We start from the raw sequence: 27470 nt of genomic DNA, 5'->3' as shown, positions 1-27470 counted from the left end.
TGCTCAGTGAGGCACTTTATTGGAAAATGGATGAATACACCAATGAAGTAAAATCAAAGTAAGCATCATTTGACACAATAACATCCTAATATCTATGCTATCTTCTTACATAACAACAAATCCCAAGATGCCCCTGACTTGGGTATCAAAGGGCAAGTTTTAATGGTCTAGAAATATCTCCATATAAATATAAACCATAGCATCTAAAATAACCATCGCTGTTTTGAGTCAGGTTCAAGAGTCCTGGGAAATCTCGTAAAATAATAAGTACTTTAGACGGCTGCTGGAGCTACAAGGCCTGGGGACGTAGCTCAGTGGCAGAGCATGGCCCTATGTTCTCCATTGACATAAGAAATTAACAAAAACATGAAGCTAACGATAACAAAGTTCAGACAGAGGAAAATTCTCTACTGTGTGATACATAAAGGGGCTGGAATGCTGGGCAGAAAACTCAGCCACCCTGCACTTCCAACACTGCTTGAGTGGCAAAGCTAACAGACGTGAGGCTCGATGCAGAAAGCAGGTCATCACGTCACCTCTTTTGGCATTGTTAAATTAAGGCAAAGCTCTCCTTCCTGTTACACAGGGCAGAAACTGGCAGAGAGGTTTTTGAAACTTGTGCTCATCTCTTTCCCCCGCCATACTAGCTCCCTCTCCCCAACTGAGAAAAATGGAAGAAGTGTCACAAAATGAAAAAAGTTTGGTTTGCTGAGGATGGGGTACACTTTGCATCGTTTGGCGTGTAGAGGCACGGACTGGCCAAAGCTGCTCTTTCCCAGTCTCCCTCCCCTCCTGCACCGTCAGCAGCTCCAAGGGTCTTTGGTTCTTCAAAGCATCTTATCGCACGGTACAACATCTGTGTGGCTTCACTGCTTACAAACAGCTGTCACCTCCGCTAAGTCACATGGTTCTCAACCCTGTGAAGTAGGACGGAAGGATCATGACCCCTAGTTGAAAGCTAAGGAGCCTGGTACCCACAGAGTTAGGTCCCTTGATCAAATCCACACTGTTGGCCAACTGCAGAATCAAAACTAAAATGCAAGTCCAACTCCTGAGTCTTTCTGAGAACAGTCTGGAGGAGACTTGTGTCCTTATCACGTGCCATCCCACTCTCAAGGGTCTCAGACAGCCCCATTGAGAACCGGATGAGTCCGCATTCGATAGATGATGACTGCAGTGGCCGGGCACAGAAACAAGGAGGTCATGATGACAACGGTAGCCAGGATGATGAGGACAATGGCCCAGATATCCAGGATGTGCTTGGGAAGCAGGACATCCACAGGTGACTGGCTGATCGCATCCATGTTGGCCCTGGAATGGACAGGAAAGGAGAGTCAGTTGTGTGCACCCTCTCCCTGCCTTCCTCCTAGGAAGGAGATCTCCAGGAGTCAGAGTTACTGTGATCAATCATTAGTGGTGATAATGGCATCATTTGCTGGGGCGTCCTATTATCAAGAACTCTTCTTAATATTTTATTACATGTGAGTGTGCATATAAGTGCACACTTCTACAATCATACGGTTGCCTGCAGATACCAAAAGATGATGTCAGGTTCCCTGCAGCTGGAGCTATAAGTGGTTATGAGCTGCCTGACCGGTATTCTGTGTCCTCTGCAAGAGCAGCAAGTGCTCTTAACCACAGTTATCTTTCCTGCCCATTAAGCAGGTCACTTTGTATCTATTAACTCACTATATCCCATTAACCACCAATCCAATGAAGAGGGAGTCCAATAACTGTTCATTTAATGTTTCTTAGTGTTTATCTTCAGTTATTACCAGGATTCCCATATTCCATTGATTTAAAATGGAAATCAAACCATGTAGATGTCATAAAGTAGGCCTACAAAATAAACTCAGATAGATAAGGATTTTTTTATGCTTATTGTTTAAACTACCACTCTGTTTCCCTCGTCCATAAAATGATAATTCACTATTTTTGCTCTGTGTCCCATTGCTTATTCTTTTGGGGGTGTGAGGGAACATGAGTGTACAAATGCACATGAACATGTATGATGTCATTCCTCAGGTGTTATCCATCTTGCATTAGGGTGGGTTTTTTTTTTAAATACATAGCCATATTTTTTAATTGGGTGGGAAGTAGAAAAGAAAGACCCTATACTGGGCCTTATTCAAGGCATCTTTGGGTTCTACAGGGTTAAGGAAAGCAAGATATTCCTTAAGGAAAGATCTAGGTGACCCCTGGATTTGCATACTGTGGCCCCGCACAGCCTCTATCTTGACAGAAGCTAGTGTACTATGTTCTGGAACCCTGGGGCAGGAAAAAGACCACTTCCATTCCTGCTTCTTAAAATTATTGACAGCAACATGGTGACGGAGAAACACAAGCAAGAAAGGTGGCACACCAAGCTCTGTGGTGCAGATGGCAAAGTGCGTATCCATAATCACCGCAACCACTCAGTTCCAGCTACCAGTGCGCAACCTGGTTTCCGAGTCGGGGTCTAGCTCTTCTAGACTAGGCTGGCCTCAAACTCACAGAGATCCGCCTGCCTCTGCCTCTCGAGTGCTGGGATTAAAGGCGTGAGCCACCACCACCCAGCGGCCCTCTCACTCATAATGTCATTATATGCACAACACTGGGCCCATCAACACCCTGCCATGTTTGAGTGGGAGTTCATGGAGTCCCCCCCTTCCTAGAGAATCACTGGGCAGCCAATGGCTGCAGGAAAAACACTTTCTCCAGTGGTGTGGCCATTAATTTCCACCCATGTCCCCAAAACAGCTGCAATGAAGCTCGATGGGTCACTGAAAATAGAGGGGCGTGGTGGGGTGGCTCAGCAGGTAAAGAAACTTCCCCTCACCCCTGACCATCTGAGTTCAGTCCTTGGGATTCACACAATGGAAGGAGAGAAATGAGTCACCTAAGTTGTCATCTGACCCACATAAATGGTGTCCTCAAGTGCACACACACACAGACAAAATAAGCATGTTTTTATTTTTTCTTAAAGACATGAATGTAGAAAATAGGGGTTAGTTAGGAAGAGGATCAAAGAAAGCAAGAGGGAAACAAGAGAATAAGAAATGTGATCAAAACAGATTATACATATATATGAGAATACAATAATTAAACCTATTATTATGTATGATTATATATCGCAATAAAAACAAAATAAAGTCTAGCATGTGCACAGAAATATATTAAGGAACCTACAGCACCCCCGTTTTTCCTCCAGTGAGTTGACTATGACTCCTCAGGTCACCTCACTGCACAGCTCAAGACCCACAATGTAGTACATTCTGTGTTCAGGCAACATGAGGCTGGCATAACTCCTATAGCCCATCTAATCTAACATCTATGACCCTAGGTTCCAATAAAATTCCCAATTCTTATTTCCTTTCCCTAACCACCAGCTTTTCTTTCCTAATGCCTTTGATTCAGTGCCTCTGTTAGCACTCTGAGTTAGTAGCCATCACGCCCAGGACCAGTAGAGTACCCAACATATACATACAAGCACGTTTCTGCATTCTCTGCTGTAGCGATGGAAACAATTAAACTGTTCACTAATAATAAGATAAACAAGAAATATCCATATGCTGTGGTTTAGATATAGATTGGGTGTGTCCTCCATGCATCCCTGTTTAATCTAATCTCCATTTCAAGATATTCAGCAGGAAGAAGTTAATTCAACGGTGGTGCTTTGAAGTGGAGCCCTTGACAGCTGGGCATGTAAGCACAGGCCTGTAACTCAGTGTTTTGGAGAGAGACACAAGAGGAACCCAAGTGTGAAGCCAGCCTAAGCAACATAGAAAAATTATTTGAGAGAGGGGTTGGAAAAGAAGGAAAAAGAAAGAGATAAGGAAGGAGGGGTGTAATAATCTGACATTGGTGAACTCCAAAATATTTTTTTTAAGATTTTTAATTTTATATGTATGACTGTTCTGGTTACATGTATGTCTGTGTACCACCTGTGTGCTGTGCCCACGGAGGTCAGAAGACAGAGCAGGATCCCCTGAACTGGAGTTATAGGCATTTGTGAGCCACCACGTGGATGCTGGGGAAATCAAACCCAGGTCCTCTATAAGAGCAACAAGTGCTCTTAACTGCTGAGTCATCTATCCAGCTCCACCCACCCTGACCTGTTGCCAATATTTTCTTAAAATGAGGTCTCTCAGTGACCTAGGCTGCCTTGAACCTACTATGTAGCCAAAGATGACCATGAACTTCTGATCCTCTTGCCTCCACCTCCCAAGTGCTGGGCTCACAGGTGTGCACGATGCTCAATTTATGCCGTGCTAGAGAACAAACCCGGGGTTTCAGACTTGCTAGGCAAACACTTGGCCTACTGAGCTACATCCTCAGTCCCCACCAAAGTAATTTAAGTGGGGAAAAAAGGACAAATGAAGTACAAGATAGTGTGTATAAGATGATTCCTTCAGTTCGGATTTTGTGGATTGAGTAGATAGGAAAGTAAGGACACAACCGTGGAAAATATCTGCAAGAGTAATCCATCCAAAGAAAGGGTTAATAGTCATCACCTTCCGGTAGAGTTCACCAACAATTCAAGATGCTTTTGCTTCTCATTTTTTGTGCTAATAGGCCACTTGAATTTTCTAAACATGAGCATTATTATAATCTCTTTATCTTGACTGAGTAGAGGGGAAAATAGAATTGGAGGGGAAGTTCTTTAAGGTTTTCTGTATTGAAAAGGATAACTATATCTATAATTTTTAAATAAAATTAAGATTTGAGATGATCAAGAGTCATCAAATTTTATACACTATAAGAAGTAAGAATCACTTTCAGATAAAACAACAACAAGAACACTGCTTCCTGAGCCTCGACCTTGACTTACAGAAAGATTCAAGAACGATGGAGACAGCTTGTCCTGTTCCCCAGGTGATGTGAATACACAGCCAGGTTTGGGAGGCCCTGGACTCAACAGTCTCAGGAGCCTTAGGCCTTTCTAGCACTAAGGCTTAATAATCGGTGCCTGTGTGCCCTGCAGCCAGGCTGCTCAGACTTGATGATGGGAGCCTCTGGCAGGGGGCCCAGCACCAGGCCAGGGCCTGCAGAGAAGGGAGAGGCATAAGCTGCTTGACTCAGCCCTAGCGATGTTGCCACTTTCTCCAAAGTCAAAGACACAGAAGCTTGACTCACAGCAGACACAAACTGTTCAGGACCAAGGGGGCGGGAGAAATCTCTCTGTGGTCTCCTGATTGCATCAACAGCTAGCCTGCCTCAGGCCTGAGGAACCCCACAAAAGTCTTCCAGGAAGTCCATTAACATCAAACAGTCTCTGGAACTTCAGATGCCGGGAACACAACTTCCCTGACAGATCTTTCATAAGCAAAACCTGTCATTTACAGTAAAACAGGCTTTGGGGCTCATCCACACTAAGAAATCATGGACATGAAAGCTTGAGTCAGTCCAGTTTCACAGAACGTGTGAAGTAGGAGGCCTTCGGCACTTTCGCTCCTACCCTTCTGAAGTAAGCATTGAATCCCACTCCACAGCGGAGAAACCATGCCTGATATTATACCCTCAGTTAAACACATATTCTCATCATACCCCTGCTCCTACAAAACTAAGCAAGCAAGAAGTGTAAATAAACACTTGTTATAACCCGCATCCAAGACTATCCAGGCACTGTTCTGGTGCAAATGAATGGGTTATGGGATTTGTGTACATCCGAGTAAAAGCACACATGTATGTGGGGAGGCGGTGGGGAGGCGAGAGGTCCATGTCATACATCTTCTCTCCATCTCCATCTTATTTTTTAAAACAAGGTCTCTCACTAAAATTGGAGCTCACAATTTTGACTAGACGGTCTGGCCAATAGGCTCCCAGATCCTCCTGGCTCCACCTCTTGGCTCTGGGATTACACACATGTAATACCACACCAACAATTTTGCCTAGGCGCTAGGGATCTGAACTCAGATCCTCACACTTCTATGGCAAGCACTTTATTTAGCCAATGAACCTTCTCCCCAACACAAATGAAAGTATTTTTAAAACTCAGAGTGTGGGTGGGAGATGTGGCTCTGCGGGAGTCCCTGCCTTGTGAGAGTAAAGCCCTGTTTGACCCCAGCATAAACTGGGTACCGAGGAGATACCTGCAGTCTCGGAGGGGAAGACAGGAGGGTCAGAAGTCCCTTGTCTTACCAGGCAAGTGAATTAGAAGCCTGGGTCACATGAAACACTGTCTCAAAACAAACAAAAAGAAAACTGAAGGGTGGAAACAGAACAGAGAAAACGCTTCAATAGAAGACAGAGGATGAGCAACTTGAGTTTCTGTCCACTCTGAAAGGTTGAATAAATATCCTTGAGACCCTAAGCACATAAACACAATATAAATTAAAGGGGATTCTAGCCAAGCAGTATTGGCACAGGACTTTAACTCCAGCACTCGGAAGGTAGAGGCAGACAGATCTCTGTGAGTTCGAGGCCAGCCTGATCTACAGAGCAAGTTCCAGGATAGCCAGGGCTACACAGAAGAAAAAAAAAAAAAACCTCTCTCAAAAAAAACAACAACAAAATAAATAAATAAAAAACAAAAAAAGCGATACTAAAAAAAAACACAAAATTTACATGTTCTAAAATTAAAGGCTTTTCTCCTTCTAATAAAAACTCTGCCATGTTCTCCCTGAACCTCAGGGTCAGCTCTGTCTACATTTCACTCTTCTCTGTCCTTCAGCAGGCTGTTTCTTCCCAGGTAACAAGCTCCAAATACAATGCAAGGAAAAATTTGTCCCCTGAATAGGAACTAAACATCAGCATCTTTGATTTCATGGTTTAAAAACTTGAAGAAAAGCAGGGCCCTCAGCCTCTGCGGCTGGCTTCTGTTTGGCCTCATTTTAACAACCGGGTGCATCGGTCCCTTATCACTACATAAAAACGTGTATCTTGGCACATCTAATGAATAGTAATAAATCAACCTCCTTATCACTGACTTCACAGACAAACTGCTTGTAATTTCTGATTAACTGTTCATGTTGGAATTTGGCCCCAACCATTTACGTCATAATTTTAATCCTACCATTGATAAAAATATGAAGTTTCTATGACTACAGGCAGTAAACAGCAGTCAGTCTGAACCTCTGTCATTTTGAACTAGCACACTTGATTTACCTCATGATTGAACAATAAACTTCAACATGCATTCCAGAGCTGTATTACCAGCCAGGCACAGTGGCACACAACTACAATGCCTGCACTGAAGGCAGAGGCTGGAGGATTAGAAGTTCAAAGTCAGCCTAGGAAACACGAAAGCCTGTCTCAGAAACTCAGAAGGGGGTGAAATGGACAAGCACAGAGACTGGAGCTGACTGCACATAGCGCTCTTCTAATAACGTATTTGGTAGTCTGAGACCCTTGCCTGCACTTACTATGTGCACCCTTCTGCAAAAATGCACCTGACAACCTGTTTTCAGCCTAGGACTCTACCTGCATCGAGCTATACACACACTGGACAATGGGATAAGTTTCCCCCTTGGACAATATGCAGTCAAACGTATTCCCAATACATCTAGGTAAGAAAGCAGGAGGGGTGATCCAGCCTGAACTGATTTGGGTGCATGTGCAATAAAGTAAACTGTGTCCTCTAAGAGAATATTTAAAGGGAATTTCCCATTTACCATCTTTTGCCAATGTATAAGTAGTTAAAATTAAATGCACTGTGGGAAGAACATGTAGAACAAAGAAATGGATTTAAGATTTATGAAGACATCTACAACACATTCCCATATCCAAGGCTCAATATGTGGAAGGGGGCAGGAAAACTAAGAGCCAGGAGATCAGAGAGTTTGCTGTGAGATGTGCCTCCTAGTAACATCAGAAGCTATATTCATTGAGTCTAACCAACATACCAGCCCAGAAGTGAGCTGAACAAGGATGACATCAATCAATGGATATGCCAAACTGGACAGGGAAGGCCCACAGAGCCTTAACACTACACAGAGGACTACAGGCAACTGAGGAAAGTTGGGAAGGGAAGAGAACACCAATTAGTTGTCCAGTACCAAAAAGTCAGCTCTGAAAACACACGTGTGGTAACATTAGCATTATATGAACTCAACAGGTTATATTTAAGAATAAAAAGTCAAGCAAGGCAATGCACACAACTACAATCACAGCGCTGTGGGAAGCAGACAGAGGGCAATTACTGGAACTTGCCAGCTGCCGTCCTAGCTCTAAATTCAATTAATGATCCTGTCTCAGGGAATAAGGTGCAGAGGAACAGAGCAGATGATTTGGCATCCTTCTCCAGCCTCACATGCACATGTGTGCACATCACATGCATGCAATACATACAACATCACACAGACACACTAACACAAACTGACAGACAGAGAGAAGGAGCGGGGAGGGAAGGAAGAAGAGGAGAAGGAGGAGGAAATGGCCTAACTCCTCCCCAGGCCTGCAGCTCCTAGGTGGGGGATGGTAGGAGGACTGAATTGATTTAGCCAATTTACTGAAAGTCAATAATCTCAAAATAACTACTGAATTTTGTGTTCATTAACAAGAGTAACTTACAGCTTTTTAAAAAAAAATGTAGTTTCTCTTGTTTATTTTGTACAGAGAGAAAGAAGGCATGGAGCTGATTGGGTGGGAGGAGATGAAAGAAGGGAAATAGTGGTCAAAGTATATTGTATGAAAAAAACATTTTCTTAGCCAGGCGGTGATGGCGCACACCTTTAATCCCAGCACTCGGGAGGCAAAGACAGGTGGATCTCTGTGAGTTCAAGGCCAGCCTGGTCTACAAGAGCCCAGCAGAACTATTTTCTTAAGCAGCCAAGTTCTTTGACAAAAGACAAGATCAATGTGCTCAACTAATATCATCACATAACATATTTAAGTGACCTAATTTTCATAAATTAAAATTTCTCAGATGTTGACTGTCATATGGCTTTTTTCCTTTAGTTTAAAATGGACAAGATAAAAACATTTTTTTTAAAAAACAGCTTTGGCTATTCCTGCGGAGGACTCAGGTTCAATTCCCAGCACCCAGCATGGCATCTTACAATCATCTGTAACTCCAGTTCTAGGGGATCTGACGCCCTCTTCTGGCCTCCACAGGCACCAAGTACTAATGTGGGGCACAGACATATGTACGGGTAAAACACAAAAAATAAAATTTATTTTTAAATGCTGCCTTTGAAATAATTAATTAATTAATTACTCTGTGATTCTTTTGCCCCCAAGAAGCATAGAGGTGAGGTTTCCCTTCAGACTTCTCAAACATATAATCATAAACCTTATACTTGTGTAACAAATTGTATTTGTTTAAAAAAATACTGTAGCAAGTTTATATAGTGTTTGTATTTGCTTAGTGAATGCAAATATTGAGTTTTATCTAACCTGGCCCCATATGTTCACAAAACCTCCCCAACAATCCTGTACAGGATGTATCTGGTTCCTGCTGTGGAAAGCAGAAGTTAACCAGAAGGGGTCTCGAAGCTCTGAAGTATGAAGGATTTTGCTAAAATACCTAGAAGTTTTACAGCTAGCCTTTCTCCAGTCCTTCTACAGAGGGATCTACAGCCTCTTACAAGGGTAACTGTACACAGGGGGGAAGGAAACAGACTTTCCGGGGTCTGCTGGATACTGTTTCAGAATTAACACTGATTCCAGGAGACCCCAAGAAGCAAATGGCCTTCCTTTGAAAGTTGGGGCTTGGCTTATGGAGGTCGGGTGATTAATGGAGTTCTGGCTGACATCCGACTCACAGTAGGTCCAGTAGGTCCCCACACTCATCCTGGGATTATTTCTGTAGTTCCAAAATGTGCAATTAGGATCAACACACTTAGAAGACAGCAGAATCCCCACATTGGTCCCCACTCCTGTAGTCACCATTGCACTAAAGCTCCTTTCAGAATCCACACAGCCTAGCACACAAGCTGGCATGGCCCAGTGGTATAAGCCAGCACTGCCCAGCTTACAAGCTGGCCCATGTCAGCCCCACCGCTCTCTTCCCAGTGCAGGGCAGATTCTTCCTGTTTCTGACCAAAGGTCTATTCAGATGTAGAGAGTGAAGATACGTGCAACCTCAAACTATCCAGAGTTCCAGTTCTGATGATGGTAAAGCAAACAATGAACCAATCCTTTATCTAGACACAACTAGAAAGGCAGGGGAGCAAAAACAAACAAATAATGAAGCATTACAAGGAGACCATCTGGGAAAGGTCAGAAAGCAAAGAGGGCAAGCTTGGCAATTAGGGGCAGCGTTTTCCCTCATGGAAAATGGAGACCGAGCAGTGCTTCTGGCAGATGCAAGAGGGTAAGGGAGCCAAGACTGCCGAGATGGACAGGGGGAATGGGCCTTGGAATTGGAACTAGAGCACTCAGTGCTACTTATGCGTTGGAAGTACACCAGGTCTCCCAGTACACCATGGCCTCTTTGAGTTAGCCAAGTCCCTAAAATCAAATTCCTGCAAATCTGGATTTCAAGCATCTCCAGGTACCTGACCCAAGAAAATGTGTCTTCTTGGAGGCAAGAGCATCAAACATGCTGAGTTTCAGGTTGTCATTAACATACCATGTACAGTATAAAACCAAAATGACCAGGAATGCAAAAGAGACAGTATAGCACACACAAAACTATCAAAACAAGAGAAAACAGAGAGCCAGGTCAGGTGTGGTGGCGTGCCTATAACCCAGCACTTGAGAGACAAGGCAGGAGGGGCAAGTGTTCAAGAGTAGTTTTATCGTGTATGTTCAGGCCAGCCTGGGCTCCATGAGACACACTAACACTACTCATTACTATGTTCTTTAAAAAAATTCAAGATTGTAAGTTTGCCGGAGAATATGAAAGAGAAAGAACTTACTAGATTTCCATATCGGAATACTGGACCTAATACACTGTTAGGAACGAAAAGGCAGCAACACACACACAGTTAAAGAGGTGACTGAAGATTCATCATCAGGGAAAATTACTTAAAATGGAGCAGAGAAAAAACAAAGGATGGACCACAAACACCAAGCCAGTAAGTGACTCAGGACACACTCGGGTCACTGTGATAAGATACAAAGACTACAAAGCACAAATAACTGGAGATGGGGGTGGGGGGAGATGTACAGAAACAAGGCTGGAATAAACAATAAGGCTGAGGAAAGACATCAGTTCACGAACTAAAGCTCCTGAGACCCTATGAAGACAAGTAAAATAAAGTGTGTTACAGAGAATCTGCTGAAATTCAAAAATAAAGAAAAATAAGAAGTTACCGTCAAATGAGAAACAGTTGACTGGTTGCCAGCTTTGTAATAGAAACAACACTTAGAAATAGTGGGTGTTTAAACAGGTGAAAAGACATGACTCCCATGACTTATGGTGAAGCAAGATATTTCCAGACAAAAATACAGAAATAAAATATTCAACAGCAATAATGAACAGCAAAAGAAACCAAAGTAATGTACTTTGATTTTCTGACACTGTCTGGGAAAGAAAAAAAGAAAAACAATAGTAGACTTGGCTTTACTCAAGAATAAATGCCATCCTTGGAGCAGCCATTAAGGAAATTTAAGTATATTGGGAGACACTACTTCATTTTTCTCTTCCCCAAACAGTGTCAGAAAAATCAAAGTTCATATGTATTATCAGACAAAGTAGACTTCCAGGCAAAAAGCAGGATGGCAAATCCATAAAGATAAAATGATTTTTAATTTCTATGTACATAATCTCAGAATTTTAAGGAGAAATAGCCAAATTCATAGAGTGGGAGGTTATAACACAGCTTTCTCAATCAATGATAAAACCAAGGTATTTTTTAAATATTTATTTATTTATTTATTATGTATACAATATTCTGTCTGTGTGTCTGCCTGCACGCCAGAAGAGGGCACCAGACCCCATTACAGATGGTTGTGAGCCACCATGTGGTTGCTGGGAATTGAACTCAGGACCTTTGGAAGAGCAGGCAATGCTCTTAAACTCTGAGCCATCTCTCCAGCTCCCCAAGATATTTTTTAAATAGCTACGGGACAGATGTCTTAAGTTATTAGCTTTCTATAATATATCATTTCAAAGAGGAAAATGAGGCTAGGGCACTGCTCAGCTGTGGAGTGGCTGGTCTACATGGAGCCTAGGTTCTATCCCTAGCACAGAAACAAGAGGGGAAGGAGGATCAGAAGGAAAAAGGAAAAAGAAAAGGGGGAAGGCAGGAAGGAGAGGGAAAATAACTGAATAATTGCATTAGAAAACAAGAAAATACAATATATATAAATAGGATGTTGCTACAAGGTAGTCATCCCAAAGAGAATTCTAAATTGATCTCCACAAATTCTATCTCCTAAGAGCATCCCAATGACGCAGCAATGTGACCTAAGGTTCCATCACATCACTGATGAATGCAATCCTGTCCTTGCTATTTCAGTCCTTTGGCTTTAGTCCCAGATGCAAATAAAGTTAATGAAGACAATAAATAGGTAAACCTTGAAGGTTATTCATTTTCATTTAAGTAAGGCTCTAGAGAACTTGGGGCTAATAAAATTATCACAGTGAGCTTAATACAGTCAATAAGAAGCCCTTTAAAAAGAGGGTTTAGGACAACCACCAAGAGGAGGCTCTCCTCTAGAGCCTATGACCTCTCCAGCCATGGATAGTTGGCTAAGTTACAAGGCACAGATTCCTTCCTAATGAATGATTCTTAAATCTAATTAGATACTGTTGGTTACCCCCAAGATAAAAGTGCCACTATTACATATTACACCACTGGGGAGATAGATAGGTAGATAGATAGATAGATAGATAGATAGATAGATAGATTTAATTTTATGTGTATGTATGAGTACCAAGTGCATGCCAGGTGCACACAGAGACCAGAAGAGGGCATCATATCTCCTGGAATTGAAATTATAAGCTACCATGGAAGTGCTGGGAACAAAGATCAGGTCCACTAGAGGAACAGTAAGAACTTTTAACTGCTGAGCCATCTCTCTAGCATATACCTCCCCTTGGGGATATTGTGTCATGATGGTCACTGTTGTGGTTCATGAACTTTATAGCTGGGTAGAATTATCGACTGTTTTTCTCTCTTGGCAGTTTGCATAGCACTTTCAGATCCTATGAGAACTAACCCTCAGGAAAAAGGCTTCCAGGTCGGTTCCAGTTCAATTCCTCAAAATCCTGTGTCCAAAGCATGTGGTGTATTTAGTAACAGGTTCTTATTTTCAAGTTCTGGGCAATGGCCATAGCCTATATTGTTTGGGGAATCTACTGGATTCCCCTGACCAACAACTCTGCCATTTTCCTAACCAATGAAATCTCTAACTATATTCTAAATATTAATCCTTATACTCACAGATAAGTTGAACTCTTACCCTCATCAAAGAAGCTGTTTTTTGAAAGAAAAAGGGGGGGGGGGAACTATTACAGAGAGCTACAATTGGTAAAAATGAAGAGAATAAGTAACCATAGAGTTCCCAGCCTCCACTGATACATCTACAGTGCCACCCCTACTCCTAAGGTCAAAGAAGAGCACAGAGCAAGTGGAAAGATTGTAAGAAGATTCAGGATTTCTCTGAAGCAAAGCACTATTTCTACAGCAGAAGGTCACCAAAGACAGCTTGGATTACTAACCTATTGAAGCTAAGATAATAAATTTGCTGCTTATCAACACCAAGTTTGCAATAATCTGTTATATATCCAATATACCATATAAACAATATGGTAATACTACATCCACCAGATTGTTCTCTAGAAACGAAATGACTGGGTTCTAGACATGTGCATAGACTTTAGAAACCACACCGTATGAAACATATAACCTATCATCCATTGCACACAGGGCAAAATAATAGCTGAAGAAATTAAATGGGCCCAGCCTGGTTATTCATGCTTGTAATTTCAGCACTCAGTGGCAAAAGCAGGAAGATTATAGAAAGTTCAAGTCAGTCTTGTGTATTTAGCAAGTTCCAGTTCCAGGATAGTCAAAGCTACATAGCAAAACATTCTCAAAAAAAATAAATAAAATTCCCGCTACTCAGTAGATATTGAATAAACATTCGAACTGAACAAAGTCACAAGATTTTCTATTTAGATGAAGCTATGGGAACTCTTCCAAGTGAGGGAATACTTTAACAACCAAAGGGAATATAGAAAGACCCTTTTCTTTATTTTTACACTACAGATGAATGTTAAAAACCCAGACTCTGAGGCCAGGAAGCTTGTGTTTGAAATGCAGGCCCACTACCTTCTGGCTAAGCAACCTTAAAGTACACTAATTGAACTTCCTCATGCTTCTATTTACTTAGCTGAAAACAAAACCAAATATGGGGGGAAAGTATCTGCCTCAGGATTAAGAGAATTATCTGAGATAATCACACACAGCACATAATACTGCTCTCACAAAGTAAGAACTCTACAAATAATAACTCTTATCATGATTGGAAATTCCTGTCTGTAACATTAACCTAAGCAAACATCTTCCCCTCCTTCAGCTAAAGTCTGTTAGCATCCTAGACTTGGAAAGAAATTCTACTTTATTAACAAAGACCACAAATGGTGCTGTGGTTCAGATGTAGTCTGCCTCCCAAGGTTTCTCAGTGGAACAGCACTGAGGGGTGGTACTGCCTGGGGGCATATAATAAATAAGGTCACGGGAGACCACCTTTGAGTGATAAGGCCAGTGTTACAGAGTGAGTTCTTGCCATGAAACCAGGTTATTACATAGCAAGGTCATGTCACATGCTTCTTTATTAGCCTCTTGGTACATACATCTCTGTTTCTCCTTTACCATGAGTCATGTGTCACCATAAAGCCCTCATCAGAAGCCAGTGTCATGCTCTCAAACCTCTAGGGCAGTGATCCCAATAAACCTCTTTTACAACCAATACAGCCTTGAATATTTTACCAATATAAAGCCTTCTAAGACAGATGATTATCCAAACCAAAAATTTTTTAAATCAACTGACAGAGTTAATAAGCTGACCTACTTCTCTGGTCCAACGATGAAGTTGGTAGTCATTCAATCTGACTAGATAAATAGAGATGGCACTCTGACTACCACTAGAGACAAGGGAGTATGGCTAGATATATCAACAAATAAAAGGTTTGGCCCTTAAGGAGGCAAGCCGACAAGTTGGGCATATTTGAGACACACCTTTAACCCCCAGTTAAATGGAAAAGGTGGGTGAATCTCTGTGAGTCTCAGGCCAGCCAGGAAAACACAGTAAGACCCAATCTCAAAAAAAAAAGTTCATTATCAGACTGGGGGTGTAGGTCAGTGGTAGAGGACCTGCTTAGCATATTAGACCCTGGATTCAATTCTAGTACTGCAACTAAGAAATAAAGCAGACTGAGAAATAGTTTAATAAGTAAAGTACTTGTTTCATAAGCATGAAGACCCAAGTTCAATCCCCAGTACTCAGAAAAAAAACCAAGCATGGTGGCACTTGCTTGCACTCCCATTGCTTTGGAGATGTTGGCAAGAAGATGCCTGGGGCTGGTTCCAGTCAGCGTAGCCTATTGAGCAAGTTCCAGGCCATCGAGAGATGCTGTCTCAACAAAACAAGATGAGGGTGGCAAGATGGCTCATCAGGTAAAGTCATTTGCCACACAAACCTGGTAACCTGAGTTCAATCCATGGAACCCACATAAAGGTGAAAGAAAAGAAATGACAAAGTTGTTCTCTGATCTCCGCACATGCACACCCCATAGCAAACACACAATTGCGCATGCACACACACACACACACACACACTTATAACAAGGTGATGGTGCCTGGGATGCACTACTTCATGTCATCTTCACACGAGAATACAGGGAAGCCACAGAGAGACTCCAAGAACAAAAAGGCAGTGACCCTCATCCTTCCACTCGGCCTAAGAAAAAGAGGACTACAGGCAAGGGATTTTTATATGGGTTGGAAGGACAGGTGGAGAGTCAAGAGAAAGGAAAGAAGGGAAGTGGGCTGAGCAGAGCAGATTACAAAGCTCCAAAGTGCTGAGCTGTAGGCTGTGCTGGGACACGCGGAGTCCTGGCAGCTTCAGCAAAGGCTTAGCCTCTCTCAGTATGAGTACCACTTGCAGAAGGGGGCGAGGCATAACACCTGTGGGAGTCAAATGAACTAGTGGGCCTAAAATAGCACTGCAGTTTGTTGTGGGATATTTGATCACACTGTGTGAAAGGCACCTTCTGGTCGGTTTAATAAAGAGCTGAATGTCAAATAGTTAGGCAGGAGCAATTAGTCAGGAAGATGTAAGTACCAGAGAGACACAGAGCAAGTCGGACATGCAGAATAAAATAAAGGTTTTTAAAATACTAATATTATGGCAGAACTTGGATTAATAGAGATTATAGAAACAGGTTGGTTTGAGTTATAAGACTAGTCGAGAACAAACCTAAGCTAAAGGCCAAGGTTTCATAATTAATTAGTCTCTGTGTCATTAGTAGAGCAGTGCACAGTACCATAGAATTTAATCGATTAAATGAACATGAGGGGAGGGTCGACACTCTTTAAAACGAGGTCAGCAGCCCTAACAACTAGGAGGCATTGGTAGTCTAAACTGACCTGAATCCAGTGGAGGCAACCACAGTGATAACTTCGGTAGCCTTTCATGGTCTATCCCAAGCTTTGACCTTCCTCTGAAGCAGCTCACCCTCCATACCAGAACTGAAGGGAAGAATTAGGGTTTAAGAGGTTGCCAGTGGTCATCCAACTGGTTTTACCACAAGGCCCTACTGAGGAAGGAGGCAATAAAAGAAATGACTTCCTGTTAGCAGGCAAGCCTAATTACCCCACAGCAGGAGAAAAGGCAGATAGGGGCAGGTGGCATCCTGCAGATGTGGCCCTTATCCAGCTCTGCCAGCAGTCTGAGCAGATAGTGGGGCGGCTGCTTCTACACCAGACACAGGGCAGAGAGGAGCAGCTCTGAGTCATGGGCACTATGGGTGTCTGAAGATGTGTGACTCCAAATATCTTCCAGAAAGTGAATCACGGCCAGGCATGGTAGCACATGCCTTAAACCCCAGCACTTGGAAGGCAGACGCAGGTGGATCTATGTGAGTCTGTGGTTAACGTGGTCTATAACAGTGAGTCCCAGGACAGAAAGGGCTATATAGAGAGACCCTGTCTCAAAAGAAAAAAAAAAAAACACACAACAAAACAGAAAGGAAACCATAAAGGCAGGGAACCAGAAAACCACTACAATGATTTGCCAGTATCATGCCTCTTATTAATTTTTATTGAGCTCTACATTTTTCTCTGTTCCCCTCCCTGCCTCTCCCCTCCACTTAAACCCTCTCCCAAGGTCCCCATGCTCCCAATTTACTCAGGAGATCTTGTCTTTTTCTACTTCCATGTAGATTAGATCCATGTATGTCTCTCTTAGTGTCCTCATTGTTGTCTAGGTTCTCTGGGATTGTGATTTGTAGGCTGGTTTTCTTTGCTTTATGTTTAAAAACCAACTATGAGTGAGTACATGTGATAATTGTCTTTCTGGGTCTGGGTTACCTCCCTAAAAATTGTTTTCTAGCTCCATCCACTTGTCTGCAAATTTCAAGATGCCATTATGCTTTTCTGCTGTGTAGTACTCCATTGTGTAAATATACCACATTTTCCTTATCCATTCTTTGATCAAAGGGCATTTAGGTTGTTTCCAGGTTCTGGCTATGACAAACAATGCTGCTATGAACATAGATGAGTACATGTCCGTGTGGCACAATTGAGCATCCTTTGGATATATACCCAAAAGTGGTATTGCTGGGTCTTGAGGAAGATTGTTTTCTAATTTTCTGAAATAGCTCCACACTGATATCCAAAGGGGATGTACCAGATTGCATTCCCATCAGCAATGTAATTTCTCTGTTTAGGTCCGTACTCCATATTTTTATTGGATTATTTGTTCTTTTGATGACCAGTTTCTTGAGTTCTTTGTATATTTTGAGGATCAGACCTCTGTCTGGTGTGTCGTTAGTGAAGATCTATTCCCATCCTGTAAGCTGTCGTTTTGTCTTGTTGACCTGTCCTTTGCTTTACAGAAGCTTCTCATTTCAGGAGGTCCCATTTATTTATTGTTTCTCTCAGAGTCTGTGCTACTGGGGTTATATTTAGGAAGTGGTCTCCTGTACCAATGCGTTCAAGTGTACTTCCCACTTTCTCTTCTATGAGGTATTCTTGGATTCAATTTGCCAGTATTTTATTTAGTACTTTTGCATCAATGTTCTTGGGTGAGATTGGTCTGTAATTCTCTTTCTTAGTAATGTCTTTATGTGGTTTGGGTATCAGGATAATTGTAGCCTCATAAAAAGAGTTTGGCAATGTTCCTTGTTTCTATTGTGTGGAACAATTTGAGGAGTATTGATATTAGTTTTTCTTTGAAAATCTTGTATAATTCTGAGCTGAAACGATCTGGTCCTGGGCTTTTTTTGGTTGGGGAGACTTTTGATGACTGTTTCTATTTCTTCAGCAGTTATATGTCTGTTTAACTTGCTTATCTGGTCTTGATTTAATTATGGTAAGTGATATTTATCCAGAAAGTTGACCATTTCCTTTAAGTTTTCCAATTTTGTGGAGTACAGGTTTTTGAAATATGACCTAATGATTCTCTGTATTTCCTCCTTGTCTGTTGTTATGTCCCTTTTCATTTCTGATTTTGTTAATTTGGATATTCTCTCTCTGCCTTTTGGTTAGTTTGGATAAAGGTTTGTCTATTTTGTTGATTTTCTCGAAGAACCAACTCTTTGTCTCATTGATTCTTGTGTTGTTTTCTTTGTTTCTATTTTGTTGATTTCCTGCTATCTAGTTCTTTTGGGTGAGTTTGCTTCTTTTTGTTCTAAAGTTTTCAAATGTTCTGTTAATTTACTAGTGTGGGATTTTTCCAGCTTCTTTATGTAGGCATTTATTGCTTGAACTTTCCTCTTAATACAGCTTTTATTGTGTCCCATAAATTTGGGTATGTGGTGTGGTCATTTTCATTGAATTTTAGGAAGTCTTTAATTTCTCCCTTTATTTTTTCCTTGACCCATTGATGATTCAGCTGAGCATTGTTTAATTTCCATGTATTTGTGGGGTCTCTGGATTTGTATTGCTGTTGAATTCTAGTTTTAAGCCACAGTGATCTGATAAGGTACATGGGGTTATTTCAATTTTTTTTTGTATCTGCTGAGGTTTGTTTTGTTACTGAGTATGTGGTCAATTTTTGAGAAGATTCCATGAGGTGCTGAGAAGAAGGTATATTATTTTCTATTTGGATGGAATAGTCTATAGATGTCCGTTGAGTCCATTTGAGTCATAACATCTATTAGTTCCCTTACTTCTCTGTTCATTTTTTTGTCTGACTGACCTGTCCAGTGGTAAGAGTGTTGAAGTCTCCCATTATTAGTGTGTGGGCTTTAATGTATTTAGCTTTAGAAATGTTTCTTTTACATATAAGGGTGCCCTTGTATTTGGGGCATAGATGATCAGTATTAAGATTTCCTCTTTATGGATTCTTCCTGTGACTAATATGAAATGTCCTTCTTTGTCTCTTTTGATTGATTTTAGTTTAAAGTCTATTTTGTTAGATATTAGGATACCTTACACCAGCTTGTTTCTTAGGTCCATTTGATTGGAAATTTTTTTCCCAACCATTTATTCTGAGGCAACAGATCATGCCTCTTACAAGACCTCTATGGCTCTATCCTCTATCAAAGTTGAGATTGTAATGGAAGAATGCAGTGTCTAAAATGGAGAAAGCAACCCAGCTACCAGGAGGTTTACCACCACTGCCTTCAGCCTAAAGCACCAAATGCCTGAGACCCACCAACTTAACCCACTTGCGGTCTCATTCCTCTCTTCTTAGAATGCTCAATACTGGTTTCTATGGAAATGCCCTGGAGTTTTTTTCTAGACTTACTTTATTAAAATACCACTTACATCCACCGGCCACTCTTGTACCTCGTTATGTTTTATTTTCTTCACACAACTTCTGGAGAGGCTGTTTGGTTGGCTGGTAGTTTTGTGTGTGCGCACACATATGGGGTATTGTGCCTTGGTGATCACATGGAGATCACAGAAAAACTTGGTGGACTCTGTTCTCTCCTTCCACCTTATGCTGGTTCCAGGCACTGAACTCAGACTGCAAGGCATGCCCAACAAGCTCATTTAACCAATGAACCATCCCAGAAGCCTTGTGTTGTTTTTGTGAGACAGGGTCTCACATAGCCTGGTCTTAAGACTTAAACTCACTGGTCTTAAACTCACTGGCCTTTTTCAAGGTCATCCTTCTGCCTACTTAGTGCTAGGATTGCAGGCAAGTGCCACTAAACCTAGTTTATGTATTACAAGGGTATCTTAATCAGGGCTTCTATAGCCTAATTCCTTTGATCCCCTCAAATGAAAGCCTGTGAGAATGGAAGCCCTGTGTTTTGTCTATTGCCTCATCTTCAGTGTCCACCACAGGACCCAGCACATCACAGTACCAATAATGGAAGACAGAAGAGAGACTAGAATGAGAATGCTGGACATATCACATTTGGCCTCAATCCGTGGAATTAGCAGAGGGGTCGAGAAATAACCCTGACTCCTGCAGAAGTCTCAATAACCATCAACGTTGAACTGTCTCCAGAATAAAATTCAGCCTCTGATTTCACCACTTTCTGGGCTCTGTGAATTCAAGGATTACAGGGGGCTCCTTTCTCTCCTAGTTCACACTATACCCAACACAGGATTGGTCTTTTAGAATCAAGTCCTCTAGGATTTCCTCTTGTTGATATGCTTGGACTGATGAGCATAAATTCCAGTTTAATTCCATTTATAACAGTGGGTAGGTGCAGCTGGAGAGTACCCACAGTGTGAGCTGTTCTCCGCTCTCAGAAAAGAACAGGGAGGCTGGGCAAAGAGGAGCTCCTGATGCCATGTACAGCATGAGGACATTCTGGCCACCCATTAAGTCTTGGAAATGGCAGCTCCCTTCCCATTGTATAACAGCCTCAAACCTTTGCCAGCCTGGCATAATCATTTCACAAGGGAAATGTATTCCAAATAAATGGGCCAAAAGAAGAAAGGAACACGGCAGACAAGATATCAAAAATGGGATATGAATCAAATCAGAAACCTTTCTCTAATGTCCCAAGATACTGAAGGGACACTCTGTTCTCATCTCACCCTGACTGATTTTACTTCTCTGAAATTCCTAATGGATACAGACTTGTTCATTGCTTGAGTTTCTGCTCCTCTGTGGCTAGAAAATGGAAAAACACAGGCTATTTATTTCAGACACCAGAAAAGCAGCCAGAGCCCTTTGAGACTGCCTGTAGACGGCGTTTGACTGGCCAGGCACACAGTTTCAGAAACCAGCAGCAAGCCAGCAGAAGAGAAAACACAGGCCAAATCCACAGCATCCTGTTTAAGGCAGTACCATCCATCATTGCTCACCAGTGGTTTCAATACTGTGTGCTAGCTGACAAAGGAGACTTCCCACAGATGCAGAGACTCTCGCACAGCCACAGAGCACAGAATGAAGGTGCTAAGCCTCTGCCTTCCCATAATAGTAAACCAGCCACTCTCCCAAAGATTGCTTCACATGTGTGGCCTGCAGAAAAAAATGGCCCCAAAAGATATCCATGTCTTGGTCCCTTTGGAAAGGAATCGTGACTTGCAGGGTAAGACCAAGAGAACACAGGTAAAAGTTTTCAGATGTGGTTCATGTTAAGGGTGCTTCTACAGGGAGAGCACCCTGGAATATCCAGATAGATCCAGCCCACCACAGGAACCTCTAAAACTCAAGTGGAAGGTTAGAGAAGGGGTGGTACTCAGCCTCCCTAATGCTGTGACCCTTCAATACAGTTCATGCTGTGGTGACCCCTAACCATAAAATTATTTTCATTGTTACTTCATAACTGTATTTTTGCTACTGTTATGAACTGTAATGTAAATATTTGTTATTTCCATGACCCCTGTGAAAGGGTCAGTCATCCTGGGTTCGCAACCCACAGGTTGGAAACTACCAGGTTAAAAGGCTGTGGGAAGGATTAATTCATTGCTGATCTGAATGAGGAAGGCAGCCGATAGCCAAAGACTGCAACACCTATCAGGAGCAGAAGGTGGTCCTCTGTTTACAGCCCAAAAGAAAATGGTAACCTTGGGCCCACAACCAAAGGGAATGAATTCTGCCAACAACTCCAAGAAGGAAACATTTCTACCCTCCGGTCTCGAGAACGGCAACTCTATGATGTCTGATTATACATACTCTCATGCCACCCAGACAGATGCTAATCTGTGGAGCTCCCAAAATAAAAGTGTTCAAAGCTGCCAAATTGAAGTCTGATAAATTGGGTTTGGAGGATTTGGGTTCTGTTGGGGTTTTGTTGTTGTTATACTGTTCTTGCAGAGGACCTGAGTTCAGTTCCCAGCACCCACATCAGGCTGCTCAAAACCACCTATAACTCCAGCTCCAAGGTACCCACATATAAGCGCACAAAGACACATATATAAATAAAAAAGTTAAGTATTTTAAAGACAAAATTGCATGTTTTCTCTCATGTGTGGATACTAGACTCTATACATTACACGTGCACAGAGGCTATGAAAGCAGAAGCGAAGCTACCTAAGACAGCAAAGGAAACGGGGGGGGGGGGGGGGTGTAAGGACAGGATAGTGAGTGTGGGAAAGAATGCACACTTGCATGAAAATAGTTTTATTTAACCCAATGTGAAACTTTCAGCAATTTTTAAATGTTAAAAATAAAATTAAAAGCCGGGCGGTGGTGGCGCACGCCTTTAATCCCAGCACTCGGGAGGCAGAGGCAGGCGGATCTCTGTGAGTTCGAGACCAGCCTGGTCTACAAGAGCTAGTTCCAGGACAGGCTCCAAAACCACAGAGAAACCCTGTCTCAAAAAATCAAAAAAAAATAAAAAATAAAAAATAAAAATAAATAAATAAAAAATAAAATTAGAGAAACAAAGGGTAATCATTTCAGAAGCCCCGGGCTATCTCCAAAGGTGATGGACAGAGAGGGCTTTTGTCACTTCCAACATCGCTAGCAGCACCTCAGAGCAATTAAATGAAGTCTGGGACAAAAAGGAAATCCCACCACTGAGTTAAGGTTTTGGGGACCTGAGAAGGAGAAGTACAACATGCTGATTAGCAATGTCTGCCTGCAGCAGGTGTCACAGGTAGCAACACCTACCAGGCACTTGTCATTATTGATTCAAACTAATTCAGGAAGTATGGAGTTTGCTTTTCTCCTTTCTCCTCCTCCCTCTGCTAGTCCATTTATAACGGGTCACCAGCAAGTCATATCCAGTCAGGCAATCAGAATCCAAATCAATGGATAATGAAGCTATATCGATATACAACAAAAATTGTAAGCATACAGTTTGAATCAGGCTTGCCAGTATCTAATGTGCAGGCAAGTATCATCTGCCCCCCCCCCCCAGTCTCCTGGCTACCCTGCACTTAGCCTTTAACATCCTGGTCCTTCTTGAGGTTCACCTTCTACCTTTAAAAAGAACTTTAAGGGATCTAGGGGTCCCTGGTGATCCACAAGCATAATGGCTGATGAATTCTCACTTAATCTCTCCCATGTCATCCTGCAGCTTATACAAGATTTGATCCCTGTTTCTGCAGGGTTTGGAGAAATTTGAAGGCTATATACTGAAGCCACTGTATCAGCATCGCACTGTGCCCTGCCACTGACTTCCTGTGTGACCATGGATGAGTTATTTTCTCCAGAGCTTAGTTCGCTCATTTATTAAGTGGAAGAAATGGCAGTCCTTCCCTAATAGGATTATAGTAGAGACTAGATGAAACAGTTCGTGTAAACGCTCAGAATTATGCCTGTATCACAGGAGGCACCAATCAACATCAAGTACTATTATCATTCAGAATATGTGGCCAGGCTGGTGGGCTAGGGTATCAGAAGAAGAAAGAAAGAAAGCTTTTAATTGGGGGCTGGCTTACAGTTTCAGAGGATTAGTCCATAGTCACCATGGTGGGAAGCAGGCAGGCCTTTACATTGTAATCCACAGGTTGGGGGGGGGGGGTTTGCAACCTCAAAGCCCACTCCCAGTGACACACTACTTCCTCCAACAAGGCCACACCTACTCCAATCCTCTTAATCCTTCTAATCCTTTGCAAACAGTTCAACTCCCTGGTGACTAAGTATTCAAATATATGAGCCTATGAAGGTCATTCTCTTCAAACCACCACACTCCTATAAACCATGGGAATGGGGAGTTTACTGGTGTCTATCTTTATAATGTGATAGAAGTAAAACCAGTGTAAGGCCAAGCAAAGCAAAGATCCTGTTTCTTTGGAGACATCCAGTTCATTTGTATGTTTTAATCCATACGGAAGAAACAGAAGCATGTTTTAAGACGAGATCAGAGCACAGTTGGGAAAGCAGCTGAAGTTGGCTTGGCCCCTCACCACCTTGTCATGTCACCCACTGGGGACCGGCAACTGACCCAGCCACAGAGTTTACACTTCAGTTCGTGTCTCTGACACCTTGCCACAGCTTTGCACGGAGTTGTCTAGCTACACCACAGGAAGGAGGGGGAATCCCCAGACTTTTTGTACAACAGAGCCTACGATTCTGAGGTTCTGAGGGGTCAGCTTCAGGAACTCCCGATAGCTTGACTTGTCACCCTATGGGTGACTCACAACCCCAGGGTGGCTGCAACAGAGAAACACTGTGGCTTTTTCAGTTCTCACCACAGAATTCTGTAATAGCCTAAAACTCAGCTGGGCTTTCTTACGTGCATTCAGACAGTGGTGAGTGTCTTACACAATCCAAAGAACACATGCTATGGTTAGCACAGACAAATAGGCGTCTGTCCCACTCTACTTCCTTATTTTACATATGAGGAAGACTGGGTACAGAGAAGGGAAATGCCCCAGTCATGGCAACTCTGAGATCTCCTACTCCCCAGAAATGCTCTTCCCATTCCACTGTGGGAGGCCTTGTTCTCCCCCAGACGACTTCTCTCCTGAATGGCACAGCAGATCACAGCGGATGCTCTGGTGATCTTTCATTGGTGAATGACAGCAGCTCTACCCTAACAGCCCTGGGCTTTGAGTAATTTGGTATTCACTGTCTGCCCACAGACCAGAGAACTGCCAGCCACAGGATTCTGCTAGTCACGGAAGAAAAAAAAAGGAAAAAAAAAAAAAACCGGCTGCATAAAAGCCCATCCAGACTGCTCGATCAGAAAACTCCCTGACATTTGCACAGATTCTGATGGTTCACACCTTCCATCCTTTACTAGGTGAACTACCCGGAGCACTTACTATCTAACAGACCCTGTGCCAGGTCCTGAGCACGCCTCAGAAACGAGGACAGATGGGCTGTCCCTACAAAGAACTGAAGAGGGGCTGAGGGGTACAAAGGAACTAGTAAGGCAGAAACTAAGTTCTAACTAACAACAGATAACCTGGAGAAGTGGAAGAAGGGTCCCTTTCCAAGATACTTTCACCGTGTTTTCATTTCTAGTCTGAAAGGATATTTGCCCCATTCCACTGTGACTGAACAGTTCATTGAGACAATGATGAAGTAACGAGAGGCAGCACCTAGGTTAGAAGCCAGCAGTCCTCAGGACAAACTGCCGGCTCCAGATATCCCGGACTCTGATGACCTGTTGTTTCTGTGGATGCCCAACCCCTGCGCTGTGCTCAGGCACACCGGAGCTGAGCTGGGACACCCAGCCCGGAGGGCAGGAGCTGCGAAGTCTGAGGGAGAACGGAAAGGCAAAAGTAGAGAAATCGTAGAGAAGTCCATCTGCGAGTGAGCGGCGGTTCACCACGGCCTGCTGAGAGGCCCAAGACTATGGGCAGAAGGTGGCTGGAACCTAAGTGGCTGACAGCGGAGGTAAAGGACAAGGATGGGGAAAAAGAAACTCCAATGTAGCAAGGCAGGAGACGGCAAGGGGTAAGGGCTACGTAGGGTAGTCTCCAATCTGGAGAGCCCCGCTCAGCTGGAGCCCCACAACAAAAGACATCTTTCGGTCTCACTCACCCTCAATCCGATCCCGATCCGCGTTTAGGCTTTATAGCAGCTACCGGTGCTTCTCCGGGTCCCGAGCAGCTTCAAGCTACCCCAACTCTGGAACCTCAGCCCTGCTAGCCGGGAACGTGCTACGGCTCCGAGTCCAGGAGCGCGCAGGAGTGGCAGGGATGCGTGCTGAGCTCTGAGAGCTCCGCGCGCCGCACACGGATGACTCTGGAATGCACAGCCGCTAGGGACCGCCCCGGAAAGACTGAGCCCCCAGCCTCAGCGCAAAGCGTGCTCTGCTCCTCCTCCCAGCCTCCCCAGGACTGCTGTGAAGAAATGAACCCGGACAGACTCAAGAACTGTGTGGCTCCCCCGGCTCAATACTCTGGCTCAATACTCTGTGTACTCTGTACTCTGTACTCCTCTGTAGCCTTAAACAAGTCTCTTCATTCCGGGAAGGGGGGGGGGGGGGGGGGACTTCCGCCCTCTGCGATAAACAGAGGGGCGAGCCTACAGCATGTCCCCAAGATCCTTTCCAACAATGTTTGGATTCAGGCCGTACCATGTCCTGGACATAAGATCTTAAGTAGGACTTTGCTTGCCTCTCTGTTAAACTGGGATAGCAGCACTAACCCTCTTTGTGAAGGCAGACTTAAAAGGACCAGTGTGAAGCTAGTTGGTGACCTGCCATAACACACCTCCATGTATTGTTTATTTTGTGATAACATAAAAGTCCAAGGTGATCAACACCCCATTAGAATTCAGATCTGAGAGGCCGCCACTCCCTCTTTGTTAGTGATCCACTTTCCACCAGGGCAGTGCCAACTCTGCAGTCTCCTGCCCCACTCTACAATGGGATGAACCGGAACTTCCACTCATCTTTTTTTTAAATTTATTTGTTTTTGAGACAGGCTTCCTCTACATTGACTGTCCTCTGTTCCCGTATATACCAGCTGGCCTTGAACTCACAGATCTGACTGCCTCTGCCCGGAATTAAAGACATCGGATTTCCATTCATCGTCTAATTGCATAGCATTTCCATCCATCTTACTCGTATGGAGGGTGGGGCTCACAGGCAGAGGCTACCAGCACCTTAAAAAGTTGTGTTTCTCCCCTTTTCTAAGGCATACAGCAGCCATGCTGACTCGCCCAGGCTGACATTTGATCTGGTGTAAGCCTTGCCTTTTATCTCCCCACACATACACACTGTTTCCTCCCACTCAGAGATGAGGTCAGCAGAAATGACAAGTCATTACCAGAAGCTTTAGAGCCAGCGCCATGAGGATGAAGGGGATAAGCACAGAAAATAACTGGAGGACATTCTAAGAGTGCAGTCCAATTCTAAGTGTTAAAGGGAGGCATGTCATATAGAATGAACAGGATGGGGTGATCCTTCAGGTGGGCAACTAGTAACTGAATGTGTCCTGCCATGACTGTTGGCTTCACTCTTTGAGACAATGCAAGACCCAGGGCTGGAGCCAACAATCAGGTGGTATCTTTTCCATTTAGCAGGGTATCAGAATCTTTAATATTTACTTGTCCTGAGACCCAAACAGGGGGCTAAAAAAGAAAAAGTCCTGAATTCTGTAGCAGAGGCATATGGCATG

At 43.2% G+C, this 27470-nt stretch overlaps 1 protein-coding gene across 1 annotated transcript; it reads right to left on the bottom strand.

Moving 5' to 3' along the window:
• LOC121440653 (small integral membrane protein 3) lies at nucleotides 1-26250 on the bottom strand. The gene is made up of 2 exons (XM_041641445.1): nucleotides 25888-26250; nucleotides 1-1311 (listed from the first exon to the last, which is right to left on the bottom strand). The coding sequence occupies exon 2, from the start codon at nucleotides 1302-1304 to the stop codon at nucleotides 1122-1124; it is 183 nt and encodes a 60-aa protein (XP_041497379.1). The 5' UTR covers nucleotides 1305-1311; nucleotides 25888-26250; the 3' UTR covers nucleotides 1-1121.
• Between the last annotated feature and the right edge of the window lie 1220 nt (nucleotides 26251-27470).

Source organism: Microtus oregoni, unplaced genomic scaffold (genome assembly GCF_018167655.1).
Source record: "Microtus oregoni isolate MIOR12 unplaced genomic scaffold, Mior012 000069F_ref0000032, whole genome shotgun sequence".
In the NCBI taxonomy this organism is placed as follows: Eukaryota; Metazoa; Chordata; class Mammalia; order Rodentia; family Cricetidae; genus Microtus; species Microtus oregoni.
This window is presented reverse-complemented; position numbering and strand designations above follow the sequence as displayed.

Excerpts from the sequence above, each read along its gene's own strand:
- LOC121440653 (XM_041641445.1), bottom strand. The coding sequence starts at position 1,304 with ATGGATGCGATCAGCCAGTCACCTGTGGATGTCCTGCTTCCCAAGCAC.